The 26,781-nt window shown below is 43.4% G+C and overlaps 1 protein-coding gene across 1 annotated transcript in view; it reads left to right on the forward strand.

The window, feature by feature from the left end:
* Positions 1-26,781, forward strand: part of MEI4 (meiotic double-stranded break formation protein 4) — a 198,538-nt gene that overhangs the window by 17,551 nt on the left and 154,206 nt on the right. Inside the window, exon 3 of the mRNA XM_052646102.1 lies at positions 22,404-22,936. Coding sequence (XP_052502062.1) covers positions 22,404-22,936 — 533 coding nt within the window. The remainder of the gene's footprint in view (positions 1-22,403; positions 22,937-26,781) is intronic.

The following is a 26,781-nucleotide window of genomic DNA, read 5'->3' on the forward strand; positions in this document are numbered from 1 at the left end:
TCTAATGATTTAAGTATCATGGATTTGTGATATGGAAGTAAGTGAAAGTGATATGATTTTTATATCCATTCTGACATGTTTGGATAAGAAAAATGACCATGCTTAGGAGCACCATGCTTCATATAAAACACTTGAAACACTTAACGAGTGGTCATCATCCAAGGCTAGTGCTCAGTAGGTACTCGATGATTAATTTAAGAATGATCATATAAAAATGAATGAAAAAAGAACCAACAGAGGGAGAAGAGGCATTATTGCTGGGGGTGGGAAAGGCTGCTGAGGAGCAGTTCTGGAGGTGGAAAGCTTATTGGCAGGAGCTTGGATTTGGAGTTAGAGGAATCTGGATTGAGTCTCAGCTCTGCTGACATTAGCTCAGTTTCTTTGGGAAAGTCACTTACCCCCTATGAGATTCACTTTCCTCCTCTGTGAAATGAGGAGACGGAGGGCAATGATGGGCAGTGGTGAGGTTTAATGAGGAACGCTTAGCCCCGAGCTTCCTGACACACAGAAGATAAAAACTGATTTTCTTCACTGGCTTGAGAGGCTCGTGGGAGTTATCATTGATTCCTTAACAGCAGAAGAACTTAAGTGTCTTGCTTTTTATATTTTTGTTGACTTGAGAATTTTATTGCCTAATTCTGTCTTGCAAAGACACCTGGATCTAGCTTTTTTAGCAGGTTATTCCAGTGGGAAAGAACAAAGGTTTTAGGGTGTGTGTAAGTTTTCCTTTCTCGTGTAGTAAAACAGAATGATTGACATAATTGCCGTATTCTCGGTTCAGTTCAGCAGCAAAAGTTTGAGTTCCTCAGTGTGCAGCAGGCCTGGCAGTCTGATTCTGTTAGGAGTCTTGGAACATTCTGTGGGAGTCTAGCTGTTACCCTCTGTCATTGTTTTGGCAGTTACATCAATGGAACTAGATTTTAATTCTCTGCCCTCTCTATGTGAAAGTGTTCATCACTCAGTCGTGTCTGACTCTTTGCAATCCCATGGACTATAGCCCACCAGGCTCCTCTGTTTATGAAATTCTCCAGGCAGGAATACTGGAGTGGGTTGCCATTTCCTTCTCCAGGGGATCTTCCTGAGCCAGGGATGGAACCAGGGTCTCCTACATTGCAGGCAGATTCTTTAACATCTGAGCTACCAGGGAAGCCATCCTCTCTATATATTGTTATTAAAAATTCTAGTCTCATTTGATTATTTTGTTCTGATTTCTCAGTCCTATAATTTTCAATGTTCTTCTCTTTCCACTGGGAGCCCTGTGAGTTCTCTCTTTTCTGCAAAACATTGTTTCTCTTTGAATATTACAGGAACACCTTATAGGTAGCCTGCCACCCATTTTGCCACTGCAGGTTTTCCTGAGACACAGTTAAGATTGTTTGCAGCCATGATCATGTTCCATTGCATGGGAACAGATCGCGTTCAGGTCCTTTCTCATCATGAATGCAACATTTCTCCTCAGCCCCACGTGTTCTTTCCTGGGTGCCTATCTGTTCGCTCTGCCCCAGCTCCACCATCAGAGAGCCCTTGCCCACGTGCCTGCCTCTGTGTCTTGTTCACGGTCCTTCCTCATGCAGAAGACGCCCTGGAGAAAGCTCTGTGATCCCTCAACGCTCACACCGCATGAATGAAGTCTTCCTGGAGTTTCCCTCATTTGAATGGATTCCTTCAGGTCCCTGTGGCATCACCTCAAGGTCAGTTTGACAGTGACACGTTTTTGACTCATGGTAGAGCTCGTGTTAGAGAATGATTGACTAGTTTTCTGTGATTATGGTTTGTGTGTCTGCCCTCTGATGCAATACAGAATGAAGCAGGGCAGAGGCTAATAGAGTTTTGCCAAGAGAACGCACTAGTCATAGCAAACACCCTCTTCCAACAACACAAGAAAAGACTCTACACATGGACATCACCAGATGGTCAACACCAAAATCAGATTGATTCTATTCTTTGCATCCAAAGATGGAGAAGCTCTATACAGTCACCAAAAACAAGACTGGGAGCTGACTAGTGGCTCAGATCATGAACTCCTTATTGCCAAATTCATCCTTAAATCAAAGAAAGTAGGGAAAACCACTAGACTATTCAGGTATGACCTAAATCAAATCCCTTACGCTTATACAGTGGAAGTGAGAAATAGATTTAAGGGACTAGATCTGATGGACAGAGTGCCTGATGAACTATGGATGGAGGTTCGTGACACTGTACAGGAGACAGGGATCAAGACCATCCCCATGGAAAAGAAATGCAAAAAAGCAAAATGGCTGTCTGGGGAGGCCTTACAAATAGTTGTGAAAAGAAGAGAAGCAAAAAGCAAAGGAGAAAAGGAAAGATATAAGCATCTGAATGCAGAGTTCAAAAGAATAGCAAGGAGAGATAAGAAAGCCTTCCTCAGCGATCAATGCAAAGAAATAGAGGAAAAGAACAGAATGGGAAAGACTAGAGATCTCTTCAAGAAAATTAGAGACACCAAGGGAACATTTCATGCAAAGGTGGGCTCAATAAAGGACAGAAATGGTATGGGCCTAACAGAAGCAGAAGATATTAAGAAAAGGTGTCAAGAATACACAGAAGAACTGTACAAAAAAGATCGTCATGACCAAGATAATCACGATGGTGTGATCACTCACCTAGAGCCGGACATCCTGGAATGTGAAGTCAAGGGGGCCTTAGAAAGCATCACTGCGAACAAAGCTAGTGGAGGTGATGGAATTCCAGTTGAGCTATTTCAGTCCTGAAAGATGATGCTGTGAAAGTGCTGCACTCAATATGCCAGCACATTTGGAAAACTCAGCAGTGGCCACAGGACTGGAAAAGGTCAGTGTTCATCCCAATCCCAAAGAAAGGCAATGCCAAAGAATGCTCAAACTACTGCACAAGTGCACTCATCTCACATGCTAGTAAAGTAATGCTCAAAATTCTCCAAGCCAGGCTTCAGCAATACATTGAACCGTGAACTTCGAGATGTTCAAGCTGGTTTTAGAAAAGGAAGAGGAACCAGAGATCAAATTGCCAACATCCGCTGGATCGTGGAAAAAGCAAGAGAGTTCCAGAAAAACATCTATTTCTGCGTTATTGACTATGCCAAAGCCTTTGACTGTGTGGATCACAAGAAACTGTGGAAAATTCTGAAAGAGATGGGAACACCAGACTACCTGACCTGCCTCCTGAAAAACCTATATGCAGGTCAGGAAGCAACAGTTAGAACTGGACATGGAACAACAGACTGGTTCCAAATAGGAAAAGGAGTACATCAAGGCTGTATAGTGTCACCCTGCTTATTTAACTTATATGCAGAGTACATCATGAGAAACGCTGGGCTGGAAGAAGCACAAGCTAGAATCAAGATTTCTGGGAGAAATATCAGTCATCTCAGATATGCAGATGACACCACCCTTATGGCAGAAAGTGAAGAGGAACTAAAGAGTCTCTTGATGAAAGTGAAAGAGGAGAGTTAAAAAGTTGGCTTAAAGTTCAACATTCAGAAAACGAAGATCATGGCATCCAGTCCCATCACTTCATGGGAAATAGATGGGGAAACAGTAGAAACAGTGTCAGACTTTATTTTTGGGGGCTCCAAAATCATTGCAGATGGTGATTGCAGGCATGAAATTCAAAGATGCTTACTCCTTGGAAGGAAAGTTATGACCAACCTAGATAGCATAGTCAAAAGCAGAGACATTACTTTGCCAACAAAGGTCCGTCTAGTCAAGGCTATGGTTTTTCCTGTGGTCATGTATGGATGTGAGAGTTGGACTGTGAAGAAGGCTGAGCCCTGAAGAATTGATGCTTTTGAACTGTGGTGTTGGAAAAGAGTCTTGAGAGTCCCTTGGACTGCAAGGAGATCCAACCAGTCCATTCTAAAGGAGTTCAGTCCTGGGTGTTCATTGGAAGGACTGATGCTAAAGCTGAAACTCCAATACTTTGGCCACCTCATGCGAAGAGTTAACTCAATGGAAAAGATTCTGATGCTGTGAGGAATTGGGTGCAGGAGAAGAAGGGAATGACAGGATGAAATGGTTGGATGGCATCACCGACTCAATGGACATGAGTTTGAGTGAACTCCAGGAGTTGGTGATGGACAGGGAGGCCTGGGGTGCTGCAATTCATGGGGTCACAAAGAATCAGACACGACTGAGCGACTGAACTGAACTGAGAGCTAGTGTTGGCCTGCCTTTTCTTATCCCCCAATGCTGGGAGGTCTTGCCTATTTACTCTTTGAGGCTGCTCACCCCTCATTCTAGTGCCTAACGATTGTGGCACCCAATATATATTTGATCATTTAAGTTGAATAGCATATAAGCTCTGTGAAATCATCTGATCTGACAAGTTAGGATATACTTGGTTTGGTTTATTTGTGCCCTGAAAATGGGTGTCAGTTCCCTTTTTTTAAGAGTAAGAGATTATGCTGCTCCTTTGGTCAAATCTGTTTAATTTCCTGGACCATTGATTTTTACAGTGAGTAATGGATGGATGAACTAAAGCTGTGCTGTACTGCTTTATAGCTCAGCCTTGCAAGTTACGGAAACATGAACCCCCAGAATGGACTTTATTTTCAGGAATATTACAATAGCAAAAAGTAGTGGAAATGATTTCTGCTTGCTTAGCAAAGAGATGTCTGCAGAAAACTGACTTTGAGCTTTTTTTTTTTTTACCAAAGAATGTATTTTTAATCATAATGGACAGTGTAATAATTGACTATTTGAGCTTTCTGGTTATACCTCTTTACTGAGAATTAAGACTATCTTTACTTTGTCTCCTTATACTAGAGAACAGACTCTGCAGAATTAAGTATGTGACTTTTGGCCATATCCATATATTCTTACAGAGTTGTCATTTGGGGCTTTACTGGCAGATAGACTCTACTTAAAAAAAGACTGTTAGCTCTGGAAATGTGTATGTCTGCAGACAGTGGTGTTGAATGCCTCTGGTCTTCATAACAAGCCTATAATTAGTTCACTTACTTAAGGCATATGATGAGCTGTTATGTCATCCGTCAGATGTTTTATTCCACAGTGGAATGAAATTCAAAATTGGCCAATTACAGTATTTTTCTATTTTGGGCTTGCCTGTCAGTCTAGGGCTGTTATCCGTATCTTCAGATAGTTTTGTGAGTTTTTAAAGAAAAGAATAATTTCTGTGATTCCGTGATGAAATTATCTTTTCCCCTCTGAGTTTCCATAACCCTTTTCTTGTAACACGTTATAACGTCCGTTTAGCAGGGACCTCTGGCACCCACCTTGCACCTGGTGCTGTGTTGAGTGCTTAGGCTACAAAGTAAGACTGAGGTTTACAGTTCAAAAAGAGAAGACAGTTAATATATAATAACAGGTCCCATGGATCCTATTTCAGAGGAATCTGATCTGATCTAAGCATCAGAGAAGACATTTGAATGAAAATGTGAAGGTTGGATAGCGGTCACTCAGGACAGGTGAGTTTAGAAAGGAGTAGGAGAATGTTCTAGATAAAAACAAAACATCCCACACAGGCACCGAGGTGAATACAGCTAGAGGAGTGGTTTCCAAACTTAGGTGCACATTGGAATTGCCTGAAGAGTTTTGAAAGGGTCAGTTCTTCGATCCCATTCTGAGGGAGACTGCTGGATACTTGGGAAGCCACGTTGAGGTGTTTTCAGCAGGTTGAGTGACCCAGTGTGGTTGTGGGAGAACACCCCTGACTTCCCCCTGGACAGACTGGAGAGGGCTGAGACTGCACAGACGCACTGAGAGGCGGTGCTGTGAGCCGAGCTTCCGGGAGGGGCAGCTCAGTGTCAGCCAGGGTGCAGGACAGTGGTGAGAGGAAAAGTCGGCGTCTTCATCTCTTCCGGCTGTTACGGCAAAGCTCCCGTGAACAGGGCGGCTCATAAAGCAGGCATGGATTTCTCACCCTTCGGGAGGCTCACGAGTCCAGATCTAGGCGCCAGCAGAGCTGGCATTGCTGTGGGCTTGCACCTTCCCACTGAGTCCTCACATGATGGAAGGGGCCCCTTGGGAAGGACTCGGAGCCCCTTGGGAGGGCTGCGCCTGTGTGACCTCTTCACCTCCCAGAGCCTCACTTTGTAAACCAGCTCATGGGGCTTAGGCTTTCAACCTAGGGATTTCAGAGGAGACACAGACATTCAAACCGCAGCAGCTGGCAGAAAGGAAATTCATTAGGAGAAAAATCCCAAGTTAGTATCACATGAACCAAATGAAAATAGTAACTTGAAAATGAGGAAATGCATGAGGTGAGAGGTCAAGGAAGGCAGAAACTGACGGCTGCACTTTAGTTCAGGGGCCAGGAGCTCCTGCGCTCAGCAGCAACTTTTCTGAGAGTGGTCGAATATATATGGAAGACCATCCACATGCAGGAGGCAGTGGGTATCATGGATGTTAATAGAAAGTAACAGGTGTAACATGATGAGGAAGCACTTAAGGGAAGAGAGAGCATGTAAGTGAGCCTCCGAGGGCACGTTGAGCTTCAGTAAATGGGTAAACACAGCCCAGGGAGGGAAGGGCAGCCAGAGGTGGAGGTGATGTGCCCACAACTAGAAGACACGGTTGTTCTTAGGAAGTGTTGAGGCTTTGTTTTCCAGTAATGAGGAGACATCAAAAGCTATATGCTTGGACTGGTGTGAATCCCACAGCAAGGTGCTGATTGCAGGAGAAAAGGGAAGAATCAGAAGGTGGAGAAGCCTGACAGGACAAGATGATAGTGCTCTAAGCATGAAATGGGAAGGACGTGACCTAGGACGCCGGCATGGGGAATGAAAAGGTGCCAAACTGATGCATTTTGAAACAAACAAAAATGATGTGGCCGACGGAATAACTAACTGGCTGTAGGGGGAGAAGAAAAACAGTGTGCCCAAAGTTGGAGTCAAGATTGTGAAATTTGGGAGTTTGAAGGAAGAACTTTTTGTTTAACAGTGATAACAGGGACACATGTATAGGCTATTTACTGATTTAGTTGAGTATGAAGTCAAAACCATTTAACATTTTGAGAGGGAAAAGGAACATGTATTTAAAGAACCAACATCTAAATATATCTTTTTCGAACCAGCAAGTTCCACGGTCAGACTCCTGGTGGAGTGACACCTCCATGTGAAAGGGAGAGAGGATGTCTAGGGCATGAGTGGGGATTTCTGAGCCCTGACCTGGGTCGTCAGAATTGACGGGGACTCCCAGAACCTGGGAGACGACAGGTAAAAGATGTCGAAGCTCTGAAAGGCACCGGTAGGAGGACGGTGTCTTTTATGGCTTATTGTAATCTTTCCTATTGGGGACAAATGTTATCTTTAGTCATCAGAACTGAAGATTAAAGGGAATTTTATGAATGTTTTATGTATCCTAAGATACTTGGAGATTATTTCCTTGGAGAAGCCTGAGTTATCCAAAGATATTTGTTTAGCAGTTAGCTGGGGAAAGACTGAACTGTTATTGATTCTGAGATAAATAAGAATTAGAGGACATTGAAAGGTAGAACTGCCCACTGTGGGCATAAAGCAAATTATATTTTAAGTGATCCTAGCAAAATTGCCTGAGTTTTGGTTTTTTCTTTCATTTCATTGAAAGTAGTTTCCTTAGTGTCTGAGATTGTCAGTAAGGTTTTAGTGGAGAAGATGACTATCTTCTTGCCCAGTAAGCTTTTGATTGATTCTTAATAAAGTCTAGATTTCACAGACTAGTCTTGATATGTCCAGTGGAAACTAACAAATACACTAAACTCTTGAAACCAGAACCAATAGCCCATCTAAGGTAGGCTTTAGGAGATGTCCTAGTTGGAGGAAGCCTTATCCCCAGAGATGCAGCTTAGACTTGGAGCATCTCTGTAGAAGTTTCCTGGTTGAGGTCTCTGTTTGATCTCAACAGGTACATGTCAGTTAGACAGAAATGTGCCCGACTCTGTTATCAGACAGATCAGTAGTCACATCCTGTCAAAGCCTGCCATTGCAGATTCACAGGTACAGTATAAGATGGATGTAATTTGTTGAGTGGGAATGAAGTGGAAAACACTGGAAGGTGAATTAAGATCAGAGACTCCTTGTTGTGCTCCTTCAGATATGATACAGTAAGCAGACGTTCAGGGGTCAGAGGATTAGAGGTAACTGAAAGTTTGTTAAACTATATATATATATATATACATACATACACCATACACACACACACACAAACATATATCATTTTTAATACAATACTGAGAATCTTCTAAAATAGCCAGAAATATCAATAAGAACATACTGAAACATGGTATTTACTCAGTACTGTGCTTGACCTTCAAGGCTGGAAAAGGGGGAAAGGTTTACTTGCTGCCCATGGTGAGTTTATGGTGTCTGCTTAGAGAGGCAGGAGCCCCTGAGATCGTCACGTGTAAAGATCCTACACGTGACGTATAGAGGTGTGTTTCAGGTTCTGTCTATTCATGTTTATTCACTCATTGATTAATTGATAAGTTTACTCCACAAAAATTGTGATTTTTGGAGTAGTGATAAAAACAAGAAGAAGTGGAATTTATATTCCTTTGGGGGAGACAGACAATAACAAGTAAACCAATAAGCAAGAAAAATTCAGAGCGTGTTAAAACGTGTGGAGAGGCTAAACCAGGCTAAAGCGATGGAGTGTCTGGGGATGGCGGTCAGTGAGACGCCATGAGAAGGAGGTATCAGAGCTGTCTCCTGGAGGAGCAGGGTCATTCGAGTGGCCCCAAGGCAGGAATTAGCCTTCTTGCTGAGTGAGCAGAAAGTGGCCAGTGTATCTGGGGGAGCAAGGTCAGTGAGGAGCAGAGGGCTGGGAGAGACCAGAGGCAGGGCAGAAGCACAGGGCGTGTCGGGCTTGACCCGGTGGGTAGGACTTTAGGTTCAGCGGGAAGCCTTTGGTTGGCCCTGAGTGGGAGTTGTGAGCTTCGTGCCCTGGCTACTGAGTGGAGAATGTCAATGAGAAACGAGAGAGGGCCCCTGGGGAGAGTCTGAGGCTGCAGTCCTTAGGGCAGTGCCCCTCAGACAGCTGGAATATATGAGGCCCTTCCCTTTGCCAAAGAGAGCATTCAGTGGCAAAGGTGACCCTTGAGAAGGGAGTGGAATCCCCAAAGAAATTTGAAAGATTCACCATGAATTAAACACGAATGTGTAGAGAGGAAGGAGAAAGGCCTTTTGGGGAGGTTGGAAGCTGGTAGTGGAGATGGCATACAGTGGGCACAGGTCACTCACCTGCTCTCCTAAGAAAGCGGAGCAAGCAGGGACTCGCCTGAGGCTGTGGTTAGGACCTTAGGTTAGATGCTAAGGCTGACATTAGGATCACCAGTAGTAATGTGTTAGTCACTTCAGTCATGTACAACTCTCTGTGACCCCATGGACTGTAGCCCGCCAGGCTTCTCTGTCCATGGAATTCTTCGGGCAAGAATACTTGAGTGGGTAGCCATTCCCTTCGCCAAGGGATCCTCCCGACCCAGGGATTGAACCCAGGTCTCTTGCATTGCAGGCAGATTCTTTACCATCCAAGCCACCAGGGAAGCCCTGGGGAACTTAAAAAAAAAAAAAATGATATCTGGCCTCCAGCCTTGCCTGGAGATTATGATGTCCTTGGCATGGGGTGTGGTCTGGTGTGCAAGTCACTGTAACCTGCAGGCAAGGTTGAAACTCACTGGTGTAAGATCGTTCAGTGTAACCTCTCAGAGTCCAGCAGAAAAAAAAACAAAAACAAAACACAGCAGGCCAAGGGCATGATATGGGAGAAGCAAAGCCTTTCCTTTGGGAGTCACTCAGTTATGGGACTCCTATGAGATGTTCATGTGAAATCAGATTCCTGGAGTCCTCCCATGGAAACGTTGAGCCTAGGACGACATGCATTTAGTATGTTCCCTTTATGGTCACGTAGGTTGGGTAAAAGATCTCAGTGCTCCTAATTTCTGACAAAGTGAAGTGGACACATCTAGTGAAAATGAGTGCCAGCCTGTTTTCTAGCAAGGGGGCTGGGGACCGAGCCAGCACTGGGTGCCATCTCAGCAGCTTGTCTGTGAGCAGCTGGGGCCCTGGGGCCAAGGGCGGAAGTCATAGCAGGGCCTTCAGCGGTTTGCTGGGAGACACATTCAGGCAAGTTCTTTTGGAAGAGGCTTGGCCAAAGAGAGCTTGGAGGTCAGAGGAAAGGGAACACGGGTGAGATGGTAGAGAGCTATGCGGTTTGGCCTCCACGGTGCTGGGAGGCCAGTGAGCGTGGTATATTGTGGAGGTCAGCCATTCTCATGGTGTTTAGAGAATCCACACCCTGACCAGTGGACATTATGCTGGTGGAGTCATTGGTTCACTTGATGGTGGGTTGTATTTTCATGGTTTTGATGTTTCTCTGTTGGGCTGTGACATTGGCATCAATAGAAACGTCCACCACCTCTCAACCTGATACTTCCCATTTGTTAGGAAGTAGAGTTAGGACACTGCTTGTTCCCTGGACTGTGCCCCTAAATGGCTGCATCCAGAGAGAAGTTAATTCTTCTTATCAGCTCCTAATTTTATCCCACTAATTCTTTTCCTTTTGGAGAAATTCTTCTCTTCACTTATTCAGCCTCTTTTATTCACTAGTGGTCAGGTACAAACAGTGTGAGGATTACAGAGTGTGATAAGGTCTGAACCCTGCCCAGGGGATCACACAGTCTGCTGCTGGGGGCAAAACCATATCACGTATCGTACCCAGTGAGACGCTGTGGTCCAGAGATTGATCTGATGTTCAGAGGAGAGGGTAAATGATTATTTCGCTTTAGAGAACCAGGACTTTTAAAAAGTCTTTTTGGAGGAAGATACTGACCTTGAAGGATCGGTAGGATTTAGAAAGCTCTGGATACTAGAGCAATTCAGGCAAGGAACAGTGTAAACTAAGGACATAAGAATCTACTGGCAAATGGTTTAATTTGACTGTGGCATGCAGAGCATGAAGAGTTATTCTGGAAAATAAGATGAAAAACTAGATTGGAGCCTATTAATAACAGATGTGACAGCCAATGGAAAACATACTTTATTTGTAGGCAGTATGAGGCCTTTGGAGATTTTCCAGCAGGAGCATAGCAGGGGAACTAGCATTTATTGGGTGTGTGCCATTCATGTGCCAAGCAGTATACTTTCTGAGAGTGCTTCCTTTAGTTGACCTGAAGGATAAGATTATTCAGGAAGAGTAATTGGGCAGCCGTGTTTAGAATTGTTTGAGGAGGGAGGAGATTGGAGACAGAGAAGTCACTGCCATAGCCCAGGTCTTGGATGAATTGTTTTGGCGTAGAAATAAAGACATGGTGGAAAAAGGGTTTTACTTATTGAGTTCTTAGTATTGCAGGCAGCCAGACTCTTGTAGAGCCCGCATTCTTGTGAGTGAGACATATTTCACCAGCACAAGGTGGTCAGACAGTAACAAGTGAGATGCAGAGAATTAAAACAGGGAGATGGGACAGAGACCAGTCTGGTGATAGCTTTAGATTGGATTGGTCAGGGAAGGCCTGCTTGAAGAAGTGCCATTTAAAAAGGCACTGGAATGATAACGAGGAGCCTGCCATGAGAAAATTGGGGTTGGATTGGGGAGAGAGCAACGCAGGCAGAGGAAACATGTAAACTTTTAACTGTAAAAGCCAGCGATTCCAAGGAACGGAAGGGTGAGGCAGGGTTATGGTACTTGTCAGTGGAATGTAGAAGGGGATCCAGCAAGAGGTCAGAGTTGACTTGCAGTTCAAGCGTTGGACAGAGGGCAGCAGCAGGCTTCTTTGGAGGCTGTACCAGGTATACAGGTATATACCTGCACCTACCCCGGTATAGGTGAAGGTGATGATTTGTTTTGGGCATTTGGGGTTTAGTGTCCTGAGGTCAAGTAATACCGGTTTACCTAGGAGATTGAGCTTGGTGGAGGAGTAGGATTGGAGATAGAGATCTGAGACTCTTCTGCCCAGAGGAATTCTTTGAGGCTGTAGGAAAGGCAGGGATGTCCAGGAGGTTGGAACAAGGGGAGAAAGCCAAAGATGCGGGCATGTGGATGGTGTATTTGGGGAACTAGAAGATGGCTTGAAGGAAAGAGATGGGGATAACCAGGAAAGCCCAGAGTTTGAGCATCTGAAGTCAGGAGAAACTATACACTCAAATAGTCCTGGACCAGCCAGACACACAAGTACTCTGTTTTGTTTTGTGAATCTCAGTGAACACAATTCAGCTGAGACAGTTATTTCATTAGTCTGTAATCTCATGCATTTGATATTACGGTCTCTCATGGTGTTTTCAAAGTTAAATTGTGATGCAGGCTTCTCGTGTGGTTTTAAATAAAGATGCAGCCTGGGAGGGATAAACTGGGAGATTGGGACTGACATATACCCACTACTATAGATGGAATGGATAACTAATAAGAGCCTGCTGTATAGCACAGGGAATTCTATTCTCAGTACTCTGTACTGGCCTGTATGGGAAAAGAATCTAAAAAGAAAACAAAAAGATAAGACAAAAAACTGCAGTCTTTTCTTGGTCAGAATGTCTTAAACGTGCTTTGCAATAAGCTAAAATATATCCTTCCAGAAGCAGAAGTCGAACAATTGCTTTTAAGTGAAAATTGTCTATTAGAATATGAATTGTGAAGCGTTTTAAAGTAGTGTTTCCAAATTGACCACCAGGTGGCATAAACAATTCTTTTATAAATTGTCCACTGCATTAGTACAAGTGAGTGATTATTACTGTTAAGAAATCATGGTAGGGACAAAACATATATACCTGTGATAACATTTGACTGCATTTGAAGATATGCTATTTTATTTAACTTTTTCTATATAGGCTTCCCAGGTCACTCAGTGGTAAAGAATCCGCCTGCCAATGCAGGAGAAGTGGAATTGATCCCTGAGTTGAGAAGATCCCCTGGAGAAGGAAATGGCAACCCACTCTAGTATTCTTGCCTGAGAAATCTCATGGACAGAGGAGCCAGGTGGGCTTCAGTCTGTGGGGTTGTATAGAGGCAGACACATCTTAGCAACAACAACAACAACAACAACAACAATATATATATATATGTTTCTGACATATATATATATATGTCAGAAACAGTGAGCCCTAACATAAGCAGAAGACATTAAGAAGAGGTGTCAAGAATAGACAGAAAACTATGCAAAAAAGGTCTTAATGACTGGGGTGACCATTATTATGTGGTCACTCACCTAGATTCAGGCATCCTGGAGTGTGAAGTCAAGTGGGCCTTAGGAAGCAGTACTGCAAACAGAGCTAGTGGAGCTGAAGAAATTCCAGCTGAGCTATTTCAGATCCTAAAAGATGATGCTGTTAAAGTGCTGTACTCAGCATGCCAGCAAATTTGGAAAACTCATCAGTGGCCATAAGGCTGGAAAAGGTCACTTTTCATTCCAATCTCAAAGACAGACGATGCCAAAAAGTATTCCAGCTGCCATACAATTGCAGTCATTGCACATACTAGCAAGGTTATGTTCAAAATCCTTCAAGCTAGGTTTCAGAAGTACCTGAACCAAGAACTTCCAGGTGTATTGATACAATCTGGGTTATAAAAAGCAGAAGAACAAGAGATCAAATTGCCGACATTTGTTGGATCATGGAGAAAGCAAGGGAGTTTCAGAAAAACATCTACTTCTGCTTCATCGAGTACACTAAAGCCTTTAACTGTGTGCATCCCAACAAACTGGAAAATTCTCACAGATGGGAGTACTAGAACACCTTACCCATCTCCTGAGAAATCTGTATGGAGGTCAAGAAGCAACAGTTAGAACTGGACATGGGACAACATTCTGGTTCAAAATTAGGAAAGGAGTATGTTAAGGATGTATATTGTCACCCTGCTTATTTAACTTCTATGCATTCATGCAAAATGCCAGGCTGGATGAAGCGCAAGCTGGAATCAACATTGCTAGGAGAAATATCAACAATCTCAGATATGCAGATGATACCGCTCTAATGGCAGAAAGTGAAGTGGAACTAAAGAGCCTTTTATGTGGCTAAAAGAGATGAATGAAAAAGATAGCTTGAAACTCAACATGAAAAAAAAAAAAAACAACTAAGATCTTGGCATCCAGTCCCATCACTTCATGGCAAATGTGGGAAACAGTGGAAGCAGTGACAAATTTTATTTTCTTGGGCTCCAAAATCACTGCAGACAGTGACTGCAGCAATGAAATTAGCATACGCTTGTTTCTTCGAAGGAAAGCTTTGACAAACCTAGACAGCATATTCAAAAGCAGAGACATCACTTTGCCGACAAAGGTCCGTAAAGTCAAAGCTATGTTTTTTGCAGTAGTCATGTATGGATGTGAGAGCTGGACCATAAAGGAGGCTGAGCATCAAAGAATTAATGCTTTCAAACTATAGTGTTGGAGAAGACTCCTGAGAATTCCTTGTACAGCAAGGAGATCAAACCAGTGAATCCTAAAGACAGTCAACTTTGGATATTCATTGGAAGAAGTGATGCTGAAGCTGAAGTTCCAATACTTTGACCACCTGATTAGAAGAGCCGACTCATTGGAAAAGACCCTGTTACTGAGAAATATTGAAGGCAAAGAAAGAAGGGGACAGGAGAGAATGAGATGGTTAGACAGTATCACTGACTCAATGGACTTGAATCTGAGCAAACTCCTTGAGATAGTGAAGGACAGGGAAGCCTGGTGTGCTGCAGTCCATGGGATCACAAAGAGTTGGACATGACTTAGCAACTGAACAATAACAATAATAAATTCAGAACAGGTTGATGAGTGCAGTAATAGAAGCAAAGTGAAAGATGCCCAGACAGGAGTGATTTCCTGTCCCTGGGGAGAGCAGTGAGGGCTTCCCAGAGGATTTTGGAGGAGGGTTTTCAGAATCCGTCCTCTGGGTTGTAGTAGAAGCACATACCAGGCAGTGGTGAGAACACCTTGTGCGGATTCATGGTTGTGTGAGTTGGTTCGGTATGTTCCGGGAAACTGTAAGTAGTAGTGTCTGTTGTTGTTGAGTCTCTTAGGTTGTGTCCGACTCTTTTGCGACCTCATGGCTGTAGCCCGCTAGACTCTTCTGTCCATGGGATTTCCCGGTTTAAATTTGCTTGCATATAAATACAATGAGGATGAAAGTGAGGCTGGGAAAGTAGCCAGAGTGGTTTTGGGGGCCATGCTGAGGATCTGAGAGGACACTGTTATGTCAGGTAAGGGAAGCCCTTGGACGGTGTTAAGGACGAGAGTCTTGTGATCAAGCCAGCATTTTAGCAGACTGACTTTCCTAATGGAGCCTAGAGGAGGACAAAACTAACCAGAGGCAGGCGGGTCAATCAGGCCAGTACAGGGTATGAATCGGCGCAGGAGCTGGTGCTGGTGGAAGGAGCTGGAGAAGACTCAAGACACGGCTTTGATGGTTCATTTCACGTGTCAACCTGGCTGGGCCACTGGGTGCCTAGACGTTTGGTCAAAACTTGGTTGTGATGCATTTGTCAGGCTGTTCGTAACTGAGACTAACGTCTGAGTCAGTAGGTGGAGTGAAGCGGCTTGCTCTCCCTGGTGTGGACGGGACTGATCTGTGCTGCTCACCTTCTGAGAACAGAAAGGCCCAGTAAGAGAGAAGCCCTCCTGCCTGACTGGTTCTGAGCTGGGACGTCGGTGTGCCCCGGCCTTTAAACTCGCACTGAACTGGAACCTTGGCCCCTTCTGGGTCTGGAACCTGCTGAATGTCAGATGGGAATGCGCACGGTCAGCTCTCCTGATTCTGGGGCGTCATAGCTGGACTGGAACTACACCTTGGGTCTCCTTGCTGACTTGAGATCTTGAGAAGGCTCAGCTTCCATACTCGCACAAGCCAGTCCCCATAAGAAATGTATTTCTTTGCGCTCGCTCTCTGTCCTGTTGGTCCCGTTTCCTTGAAGTGTCCTGACTTACACACACACGGAGCATAGAACTGGCATGACGTGGCCTTTGGGTGTGCGTGGGGGATGGAGCAGAGCTGGGGTGAGGATGCGCCCTTTTCAGCCGGCCTGGTGACTGGAGGGACAGTCCTGCTGTCGGCTGACGTGGATAGCATGTGGGACACATATGCGCTGTATGTTGGTGTGTGCATTGCGTGAAGATTACTTGTTTGGTTTTATAAACGTGAAGTTCATGGTGTTTGTAGGACAAACAGAAAGATGCATTTTAAGCAGCTGGTTCCATAGGCCTGATTTTATAAATGAAGTAGGAACTGTGGAAATGGATGAAGAAAGGCATGAAAAATTGATGTGGAATGTGACTGTTTTGGGGGCAGCAGAAAATGTATTTCCTGTTTAGGAGTGGGCGTTTCTGGGGCTCTGTGTGTGCAAGGAGGGCACTGGCTGTGTTTTGTTAAGTGTGCTTGTGATCCACTCTGAAATGGTGAGTGGAGTGAAAGTGGAAATTACCAACTGCAAGGAAATGAAAGAGGAAAGGGCCCAGTAAAGGGGAATATCAAGTCTGTGGGCTCTAATGCACGGGAGAGACTACAGAATGTTTTTTACAGCAAATGTGTAGTTTTAATTGCTATCTTATTTCATGTATTTTTGTATGTGATTTCACACTTTAGCATGATTTAGACTTCTTGATACCTATAACTTTTAATAATGATAATGTTTATTTGTATTTCATGTGTGCTAGACTGTGATTGATCAGCTTGTGTGTGTGTGTGTATGTGTGTGTGTGTAGTTTATTGTCCATTTTAAATCTGATAATACACATGTTAATTATATCATATCCCAGTGACTAGGAGGGAGATTACAGTCCTCAGTCCCTTCAGCCTAATAAGAAATCAAGAAAGAAGCATCTCTAATTTCTGCTTTACCTTAACGCCTCCTGGAAAAAGCAAGAATTACAGAAAGTTGCAGGAGCATGGCTTCATTTTCTTTCCTTTCCTTTGGGTAAAATGCTTTGTTAGCCATGCTTTGAGATTAATGTTGTGAAAAGTCATATACGCCAATGAGTGGAATCCGTGGTTATGAAAAAATTCATTTAAAGAGACCGGAGTATTCTCTGTTTTCATGTTCTGTGTTACACAAAGAAGGATGGACATTTAAAAAACTTGTCTATGAATAGTCTTATTTATGACTGTTGCAAGACTGTAACCTGTTAATATTCATTATCACTGAAAATGTTTAATTCTCTCTAGGAAAGTTTTCCCCCATTTCTCTTTTCCATTTTATAAGGAATATACAATAGTAACATTTGCCCACTGTTTTATTTACTTTACTTATTAGGCAATGAGGGATATCCATCATGAAACTGTTGGTTTCCAATGCAAATACTGTTTGTGTTCTTAAAAGTTTCATTACTGAGGACAAATGGGAGAGGACATTAATTGGTTACCAGAGGTAGTAGATATTTTAAAAAGTAAATTATTGACTCTTGTTAACAAGTACTCTGAGACATTATGAGTTACTTTTGAAAAACCACACTCTTTTTGTCTTTCTATCTATTCTGTCTGATCTCTCTTATGTACATATATAATTGTTGTGGTTTGGTGTAAGATCATGGTGCACTGTGAATACTGTAGGGTCAGAGGAGATCTGTCTCAGTGAGCAGCAGGTTGTCCCACTAAGCATTTCCCCTGATAAGGCATCTTCTGGGCTTCCCAGGTGGCACAGTGGCAAAGAATCCTCCTGCCAGTGCAGGACATGTAAGAGACGAGGGTTCGATCCCTGAGTCAGGAAGATCCCCTGGAGTAGGAAATGGCAACCCACTCTAGTATTTCCTGCCTGAAAATCCCATATACCGAGGAGCCTGGTGGGCTGCAGTCTGTGGGGTCGCAGAGCTGCACATGGCTGAGCAACTGAGTACACACACAAGAAGGCACAGGGCGTCTCCTACAGATGAGAACATTACTGGGTAAGGGAACCACAGAGCCAGACCTTCTGCCACCCGGGAGCTCATGAACAAGTGGCTAACATACAGAAGTTGCTGAATGCCATCGTGGAAATGTCCAGAATCTGATATGGAAACACACAGACCTCTGCCGTGGTTGGCAGGCGTTTGGGATGGAGGGCTTGGTTTCCCTTGTACTCCCTGTGGCTTTTCTCTGGCCTCTTCATCAAGTTCAGCCTATGCTTAGGTCCTTATTGGTAAATTTGGGATAGTCACGTAACCTTCCAGGGTTGCTCTGAACATCAGTTGAATTAGTTCCTGAAACCACTTTGTAAAGTGAAATATGAATAAAAGATTCTCTTTGGTAGCATGAGGTTCATACTGTGAGCCTCACTGTATCCCACGTCAGCGTGATCCTTCCCTGGAGCCAGGCGTGCCTGTAGGACACTGAGAACCTGCTGCCTGTGTGGGGTCCACACAGGTGGGATTCTCCAGCATATGCCCTCATCACTTTTCTGAAAGCACAGAAACACACCGGCAGAAACAGTGGTGTTCTGTTTTGTGTAATCCTGTCACAGTGCTTCGAATTATGCAAGAAGATCCAACCAGTCCAATCTAAAGGAAGCCAACTCTGAATATTCATTGAAAGGACTGATGCTGAAGCTCCAATACTTTGGCTACCTGATGCCAAGAACTGACTCATTAGAAAAGACCCTGATGCTGGGAACGATTGAGGGCAGGAGGAGAAGGGGACGACAGAGGATGAGATGGTTGGATGGCATCACCGACTCAATGGACATGAGTTTGAGCAAGCTCTGGGAGATGGTGAAGGACAGGGAGGCCTGGCGTGCTGCAGGCCATGGGGTCACAAAGAGTCGGACACGACTGAGCGACTGAACAACAGCAGTTCCTGTCACGAGAGCCACGTGCATGGTTAGAACTGCTGCCCTCAGATTTGCATTTTTGAGCACCAGTGAGGAGGGATGGAGAAGCAGTAACAAGAAAGCAGCTTTTGCCTCTCAACTTGCTTGTTGGGAGAATTTGTTTTATGATTCTTCCTGAAGTCATCACCTGTGAAGTTAGCTTACTTTGATGGAAAATTGAGTAGGTTAATGAAATATTTAAACTTACGTTCACTTTCTTAGCAGAGAACTCTTTTGAGTTCCCTGAAAGAAATATGTAATCTACCTGAACAATTACCATAGTACCCTCTGCTCTACTTTTGTGAGGAGTAAGATGGATGTCTTGAGAAGTTATTTTATCCTTGCTTATAAGAAAACGAAAGTGTCTGTCAGCTTAAAATGACCATGCCGTCTGCTGGTTGTAATGCAGAGATAGCAGCATGCAGTTAAACTGTTGCTGGCGGTCCACCGTTCTGGGTGCCACCACATTGGTGAATTTGCCTCATCGCCTCCCTGACTTGCAGTACAGATTTTGTAGTGATAATTCACAACCTCATCTTTGCACATTTGTGGTGGTCACAGTAGACACTTGTTAAATGAATGCTCTCTGAACTGAGGCACTCTCCTCTGGTTCAGCCTCATCAGCTTCAAATTTTACTGAAGGACAAAGGAGCAATGGTTTAGATTTCAAGTGTGGTGGGGCAGGGAGAGAATGCTGCTTTACTGTTCTTCTGCCCCGTTTAACTAGTGTTCACCTGTCTCCAACTTAAAAAAAAAAAAAAAAAAAATGACTGTTGGGTGAGGTCTCCTTTAATTTCCTATGTGTCTGGGCTATTTTTTATATCCCTGTGCATTCTCATCCTACTTCTTTCAGCCTTGGGGTAAAAAATTTCTTCTTCATCAGTAAACAGTGCCCTTCCGTGGGTCCTTGACTCCATCTCTCACCTGCTCGCTGGCTACGCCCCCACCTACCGGTTTTATTTTCTGTCCTATCTGTAGCTTTTGCTTATCGTTTTTTTTTTTTTTTTCTTTCCATTGTAATCTGTAATTGCTTGAGTTTCTTTTTCTTTCCCAATGTGCGTTGCTATGTTCACCGGTAGCTGCTCCCACATGAAGCTCTCCCGCCCAGGTCCTCACGAGCCTTGGCCACCCTTCCCTGTGTTTGTGACTTTCCCATTCACTCTGCCCTTCCCTTCACCACCCCAGCTGACCGAAAACTGCTCAGAATGTGATCGTGGGTGATTTTTTAACTGGTAATTCTGACAAATTTTTTATTAGTACTTTACCTTATCAGACTTCCCACCTGCATGTAATTTCTCCTTGAAACTCCACTTGTCTTTCGTGACACTGTTGTTTTTCTTCCTGCACCTCTTACATTGTCCCTTCTCTGTCTCTTTGATGGCCATTCTCTCCACTCAGCCCTCAGACTGACATTCCTCAGGGTCCCTCTTGGAGCCTCGTAACCGTTCCTTCCAACACCACCCCCGCCGCACACTGATGACTCCTGAAGTGTCTTTGCAGTCTAGACCTTTTCCACATCCTTTGGCTGCTGTGGCCAATTTCCAGGTGAATATCTTAGCCTAGATTTCCTCTGGTTGCTTCTCAGGGTTTGCTTCTCTGGGTTGCTTCTCTGGTTCTCAGGGTTTCTCCTAAGCCCCTTTTCTGTCTGTATTTGTGCTGGTCAGTTGGTAGCACCGTCGCCTACCCAGGCGCCTAAGTCAGAAGCACAGGATGCGTGTATTCCTAGTCCACTCCGACCTCTGTGTCCAGTCCATCAGCTGGCTTCCACTGGTGCTTCTTTCCCTACTCAGTCCCTTCCTTTCTAGTTTCCCACTGCAACTTATTGGTTCATTTCTTTCACCACCTGATATCACAGAGGCCACTGTGGACTGATCTTCAGTGTCTGATTGAGTCCTTCTCCAGTACGCTCTTCACAGAACCCATAGAATGATCTGTGATATGAAGAGATGACCATTCACTTCCCTGAGCCACACCATATGCTGTCCCGTTCCTGCTTCCGCTGCTGACATCAGTATTTCTGAAGACGGTTTCATAGATACGTGAGTGGGCTGAAGGATGGCCAGTGGTTTCAGTATTGTGGGTATGTTTTTGTTCTTCAGTCATTCAGTTGTGTCTGACTCGTTGCCACCGCATGGACTGTAGCACGCCAGACTCCCCTGTCCTTCACTATCTCCAGCAGTTTGCTCAGATTCATGTCCATTGAGTCGGTGATGCTATCATCCTCTGCTGCCCCCTTCACGTTTTGCCTTCAGTCTTTCCCAGCATCAGGGTCTTTCCCAGTGAGTCAGTTCTTCTCATCAGGTGGCCAGAGTTTTAGAGCTTCAGCTTCAGCATCAGTCCTTCCAGTGAATATTCAGGACTGATTTTCCCTTAGGATTGACTGCTTTGATCTCCTTGCAGTCCAAGGGACTTTCAAGAGCCTTCTCCAGCACCACAGTTCAAATGCATCGTCTTCAGTCCTCATCCTTCTTTATGCTCTTGACGCTTCACACCCGCACATGACTAATGGAAAAACCGTACCTTTGGCTATACGCCTTTGTTGGCAGACTGATGTCTCTGCTTCTTAATACGCCGTCCAGGTTTGACATAGCTTTCCTTCCAAGGAGCAAGTGTCTTCCAATCTCATGGCTGCAGCCACCATTTTTACTGATAATCGTTTCACAAACAATAACCTTTGCGTTTATGATGACATCTCTGCCAAAGAGTTACATAAAGTTACTAAGTTAAGCCTTAACTGCAGTATGTCTCAGCTGATTCTGGTGGTTATATATATAGTTTCAAAGATCTATGATTTACACACATACATACACATGCATATATATAAAACACATTCACGTATATGTGTGAATATATATATACACAGATAGATATAGATACATATACTTGGATAATTATAAACAAATATACATGCATATATATAAGTTATTTATTTTTGTATATTAGGTATATGTGTGCATATATACATAATTTTTCCTAATTGCACTTACTCTACACATTTATACATACTAATACAATTTTAAATACAATTATACAGAATGTATGAATTCTGAGGTTCTTAATATCTCTTTTAAGATTTTTTTGTGATTTGGGCTCTATGTATGTGTATAATTTAATCTCTTGCCTTGTATTTTCTGTAAAAGGAACATGAAACTACTGGTGGGTTCTTATAAGTACAATGTTTTGCTTTGCTTTTTTAAGTCTGTGCATTTTACTTACCCTTTGGTCAGTGAAATTCTCTGCTCTTACCCCTGTTCCTTGAACTTTTAGCTTGGAACTCCTGCATATGGCTTACAAATTAGTTCTGTCACCTCTTCCAGGAGGCACTGACCTAAGCTGGGTGGGATGTGCAGTGGTCCTCCTATTTTCATTGGCTATACCTGCTATTTTGCAGGTACCTGTTGGAATCTGTACTAGATGGTGACTTCTGTCTGCTTTTGTGGTCTCTCTTCTGTGTCTTTCAGGCATGGCCTTGATGAAAGATAGTGACCTGACAATATGTGGGGTTAATCACCCGTGCTTTCCCGAAGATACAGAACTTTTCTATAGTCAGTCCCAGCAATTTCATTCATATTTCTCCTCCATGTAATTTTTACACTACTGCTTCTCAGATGTCTAAGAATGTATTTCATGCTTCATTTAGTGTTTTGAGTTAGAAAAGTCAGTGTCTAGTTTGAAGAAATGTTAGCCACAAAAAGATAACACTTACATTCTTTTCCATTTCAGGAGACCCATCTTCCCAGTTGCAGGCTCAGGAACCTAAAAGTTCTGAAAATACACCAACTCTGCTGGAGGATTCCGGGTGTTATTTATCAAGTGAGCAGCAGACGCCCTCAGAGATGCCCCAGTGCTGTGGGGAGAGCCAGATCCCCACCCCCTTCTCATCACTGCCTATTGGGAGTAAACCCTGTGCTCCCCCAGAAGAGCCTCTGTCCTCTCACATGCAGTTCTTGCAACATCTGCTTGGACTGAAGAACTTGACTGAGTCAGAGTATCTTAAAACAGACTTAAGCCACTTTGAAAATGCCTCTGCCACAATATCGGATTCTGTTTTTCAGTTGCTGGAGGGCTTGATTGCTTTTTACCGAGCACCCAAACTTCCTTGTTCAAGCTTTTGGACAGAAGCTATTGATACTTTAGCTAGACTGATTGGTGATTGTAACTTATCTAATCATATTCTTAGAAAGTGTTCCAAAAAGTTGGAAGAGTTTGAGAAGACCCTGGTACAGGTTATTTTAAGGAACAACCATATCAATCGGGTAAGTAGTACGTTTCTTTTATGTATGAAATAACATGTCAGTGATTTGGGTGAGCACACCGAGTGGGTAATGCCTGTTGTGGTTGCTTAGCCTCATGGCCCAGAATTTCCAGTTGGACATTGCTTTGTAGCCATCTGCGGCTCTGACCTGTCCTCACGACCCAGCTTTAGCGTCTGATGTAATGGCTTTGTTCTCTATGTAGCCTGTGTTTTAAGCTTGTGCTTCTCTGCTTTGTTGTTCTGTTGCCCAGTTGTGTCTGACTCTTTGCGGCCCCATAGACTGCAGCATGCCAGGCCTCTCTGTCCATCACTAACTCCCAGAGTTTACTCAAACTCATGTCCATTGAGTCAGTGATGCCATCCAGCCATCTCATCCTCTGTTGTCCCCTTCTCTTCCCACCTTCTATCTTTCCTAGCATCGGGGTCTTTTCCAGTGAGTCAGTTCTCCATGTCAGGTGGCCAAAGGACTGGAGTTTCAGCTTCAGCATCAGTCCTTCCAGTGAAAATTCAGGACTGATTTCCTTTAGGATGGACTGGTTGGATCTCCTTGCAGTCCAAGGAACTCTCAAGAGTCGTCTCCAACACCACCGTTCAGAAACATCAGTTCTTCGGCACTCAGCTTTCTTCATAGTCCAACTCTCACATCCGTATATGACTACTGGAAAAACCATAGCTTTGACTACATAGACCTTTGTTGGTGAGGTAATATCTCTGCTTTTTTAATACACTGTCTAGGTTGGTCATAGCTTTTCTTCCATGGAGTAGGTGTCTTTTCATTTCATGGCTGCAGTCACCATCTTCAGTGATTTTGGAGCCCAAAAAATAAAGTTAGCCACTGTTTCCACTGTTTACCCATGTATATGCCATGAAGTGATAGGACTGGATGCCATGATCTTAGTTTTCTGAATGTTGAGCTTTAAGCCTAGTTTTTCACTCTCCTCTTTCACTTTCATCAATAGGCTCTTTAGTTCTTCAATTTCTGCCATAAGGGTGGTGTCATCTGCATATCTGAGGTTATTGATAATTCTCCTGACAGTCTTGATTCCAGCTTGTGCTTCATCCAGCCCAGCATTTCTCACGATGTATTCTGCTCATAAGTTAAATAAGCAAGGTGACAATATACAGCCTTGACATACTCCTTTTCCTATTTGGAACCAGTCTGTTGTTCCATGTCCAGTTCTAACTGTTGCTTCTGGACCTGCATGCATATTTCTCAGGAGGCAGGTCAGGTGGTCTTCCCATCTCTTTAAGAATTTTCCATAATTTGTTGTGATCCACACAGTCAGACTTTGGTGTTGTCAGTAAAGTAGAGTAGATGTTTTTCTGGCACTCTCTTGTTTTTTCAATGATCCAGTGGATGTTGGCAATTTGATCTTTGATTCGTCTGCTTTTCTAAATCCAGCTTGAACATATGGAAGTTCATGGTTCATGTACTATTGAAGCCTGGCTTGGAGATTTGAGCATCACTTTACTAGCGTGTGTGATGAGTGCAATTGTGCAGTAGTTTGAGCATTCTTTGGCATTGCCTTTCATTGACGTTGGAATGAAACCTGACCTTTACCAGTCCTGTGGCCACTGCTGCGTTTTCCAAATTTTCTGACATATTGAGTGCAGCACTTTAACAGCATCATCTTTTAGTATTTGAAATAGCTCAACTGGAATTCTGTCACCTCCACCAGCTTTGTTCATAGTGATGCTTCCTAATAATAATATGGCTTCATTATTTTTTTTTTTTGCTTCCCTTGTTTATTTTAAATTGTTTTCAAAGGTTGACTCAGGGATTCTTTTATTGCAGGTAACATTTCAGGTAACCTGAAGTTGTTTTGCTGCTTGGCTCTTGAGACATAATGGAGAGCATCTTTTTTTGCATAACTTTGCTATCTTTCTCAATATCTGGTCCTTTGTAAATGCCTTCACATTTTAATCCTTTATAGTTGACTACTAAAAATATCAAAGAGGACCAAGAGGTCCATCTAACTTATTTATGATATTTCACTGGGTAAAAGGTTCACAGGGCTGTTGGACTTCGTTTCTGTTGACAGCTCTGGGTCCCATGTTTGTTCCCCATGTCATCATCTAATGCTTAGGGTTTTTGTACAACATAGGGCTTTACCTGAATTTTCCAAACTCTGACAGAGTTGAACTCATAATCCAGTTTGTTGCACATCCATCTATTCTTTTCCTCTCTACTAAGGTGTTAACTTGATCAGTATTATATAAAACTTCACAACTTAGCTTTTGACATTTTGAAAGGTACTGCATTGGAAGGACTGATGCTAAAGCTGAAACTCCAGTACTTTGGCCACCTCATGCGAAGAGCTGACTCATTGGAAAAGACTCTGATGCTGGGAGGGATTGGGGGCAGGAGGAGAAGGGGACGACCGAGGATGAGATGGCTGGATGGCATCATGGACTCGATGGACGTGAGTCTGAGTGAACTCCGGGAGATGGTGATGGACAGGGAGGCCTGGCGTGCTGCGATTCATGGGGTCACAAAGAGTCGGACATTATTGAGCAAGTGAACTGAACTGAACTGTGTGTGGGTACATATATATATATATGCAAAATATATATACATATATATGTTCAAGAAAGAGGAGACTGGAATGAGATATCTTGGAGACTGTTTCGAATAATTCTCTGATAGTAGCTTGGTTAAAATTTATTAATAAATGTAAGGTAAGATATTTGATTCATGACTTTTTTTTAGATTTGGATAAGTCTGATTTATTTTTGTGCTTTTTTAATATAACTTTGCATTACGTTTATTTAATAGCATTTTTCTAAGGAATTATTGTCTTAGTTTCATATCTGTCCTATATTTTTAGGATAACCAGTAGTAGGACTTGCAGGTATAATCTACACTGACATTTGACAGGTATCAAAGATACCTGGCATGAAACCAGGTCACCTGCAGAATCTGCACTGTTCCTGCTCTCGAGGTCCCAGGAAGCTCTCGGAGTCCAGCCCCGGTGGATCTAGGGTAATTCGAAGGTGGGGACAGAATCAGCATCCTAGGAAAAAACTTATTTAATTACAGATATATAGAGAGATTAGAAACGGATAGTGTAGTAGGAAATACTAGTGGAGAAAAAGAGGCTGAATAACTTGGTTTACATGGGATACCAATAAAATTCCAAGACAAGGAGTTTGCACCATCTACGTTGGGCCACCAGTGCCACTTGAATATCAGAAGGTGCCCCTCCTTGGGCTCCTTCTCGTATGGGACTTAAAAACTGGGGCAAGTAAGTAGACATGGCAGGCACCCACGCTCCAGATGGGAATTCAGCCAGAAAAACGGGGAGCAAGAAAGAAATGACATGGGGGAATCAGTCTTTCCAGAAACTGGTCCCATTTCTTTATTTTTTAGGTTTGCTTATATACCTTTTGTTATACATAGGGATGAATACAGAGTCATGTGGGGGTCAGCAGTCCTGACCTTTATCAAAATCAGGTGCTTCACATAAATGTATAAAAAAAAGGTCTTAGGGGTTTTACATCAGCTTCTGGTCATGAGGCCTGTTGACATTTTACTATCCTTTCTTTCTGATAACCAAAAAACTTATTTTCCAGGGGTGTTTTTTCTTAAATGAGGCACCACCCTCTGAAGGTAGCAGATAAAGTTGCATTCCTATAGGGTGAGGGTGTAGTGGGCTACAGCTAAGAAAGGAATTTATTTAACCCAAGGTTAACAGGATTAATCTTAAAGGTGAATACTTATTTCTCCTGTATGCTAATATAGTCATTATAAGGGCAGGGAATATGGAGATTTAGCAACAAACATCAGCCCAACAAATGAAAACCCTTCACAATGTTCCCCTTAAGATCTATTTAGTCTTAAGATAG

Source organism: Budorcas taxicolor, chromosome 9, assembly GCF_023091745.1.
Source record: "Budorcas taxicolor isolate Tak-1 chromosome 9, Takin1.1, whole genome shotgun sequence".
Lineage (NCBI taxonomy): Eukaryota > Metazoa > Chordata > Mammalia > Artiodactyla > Bovidae > Budorcas > Budorcas taxicolor.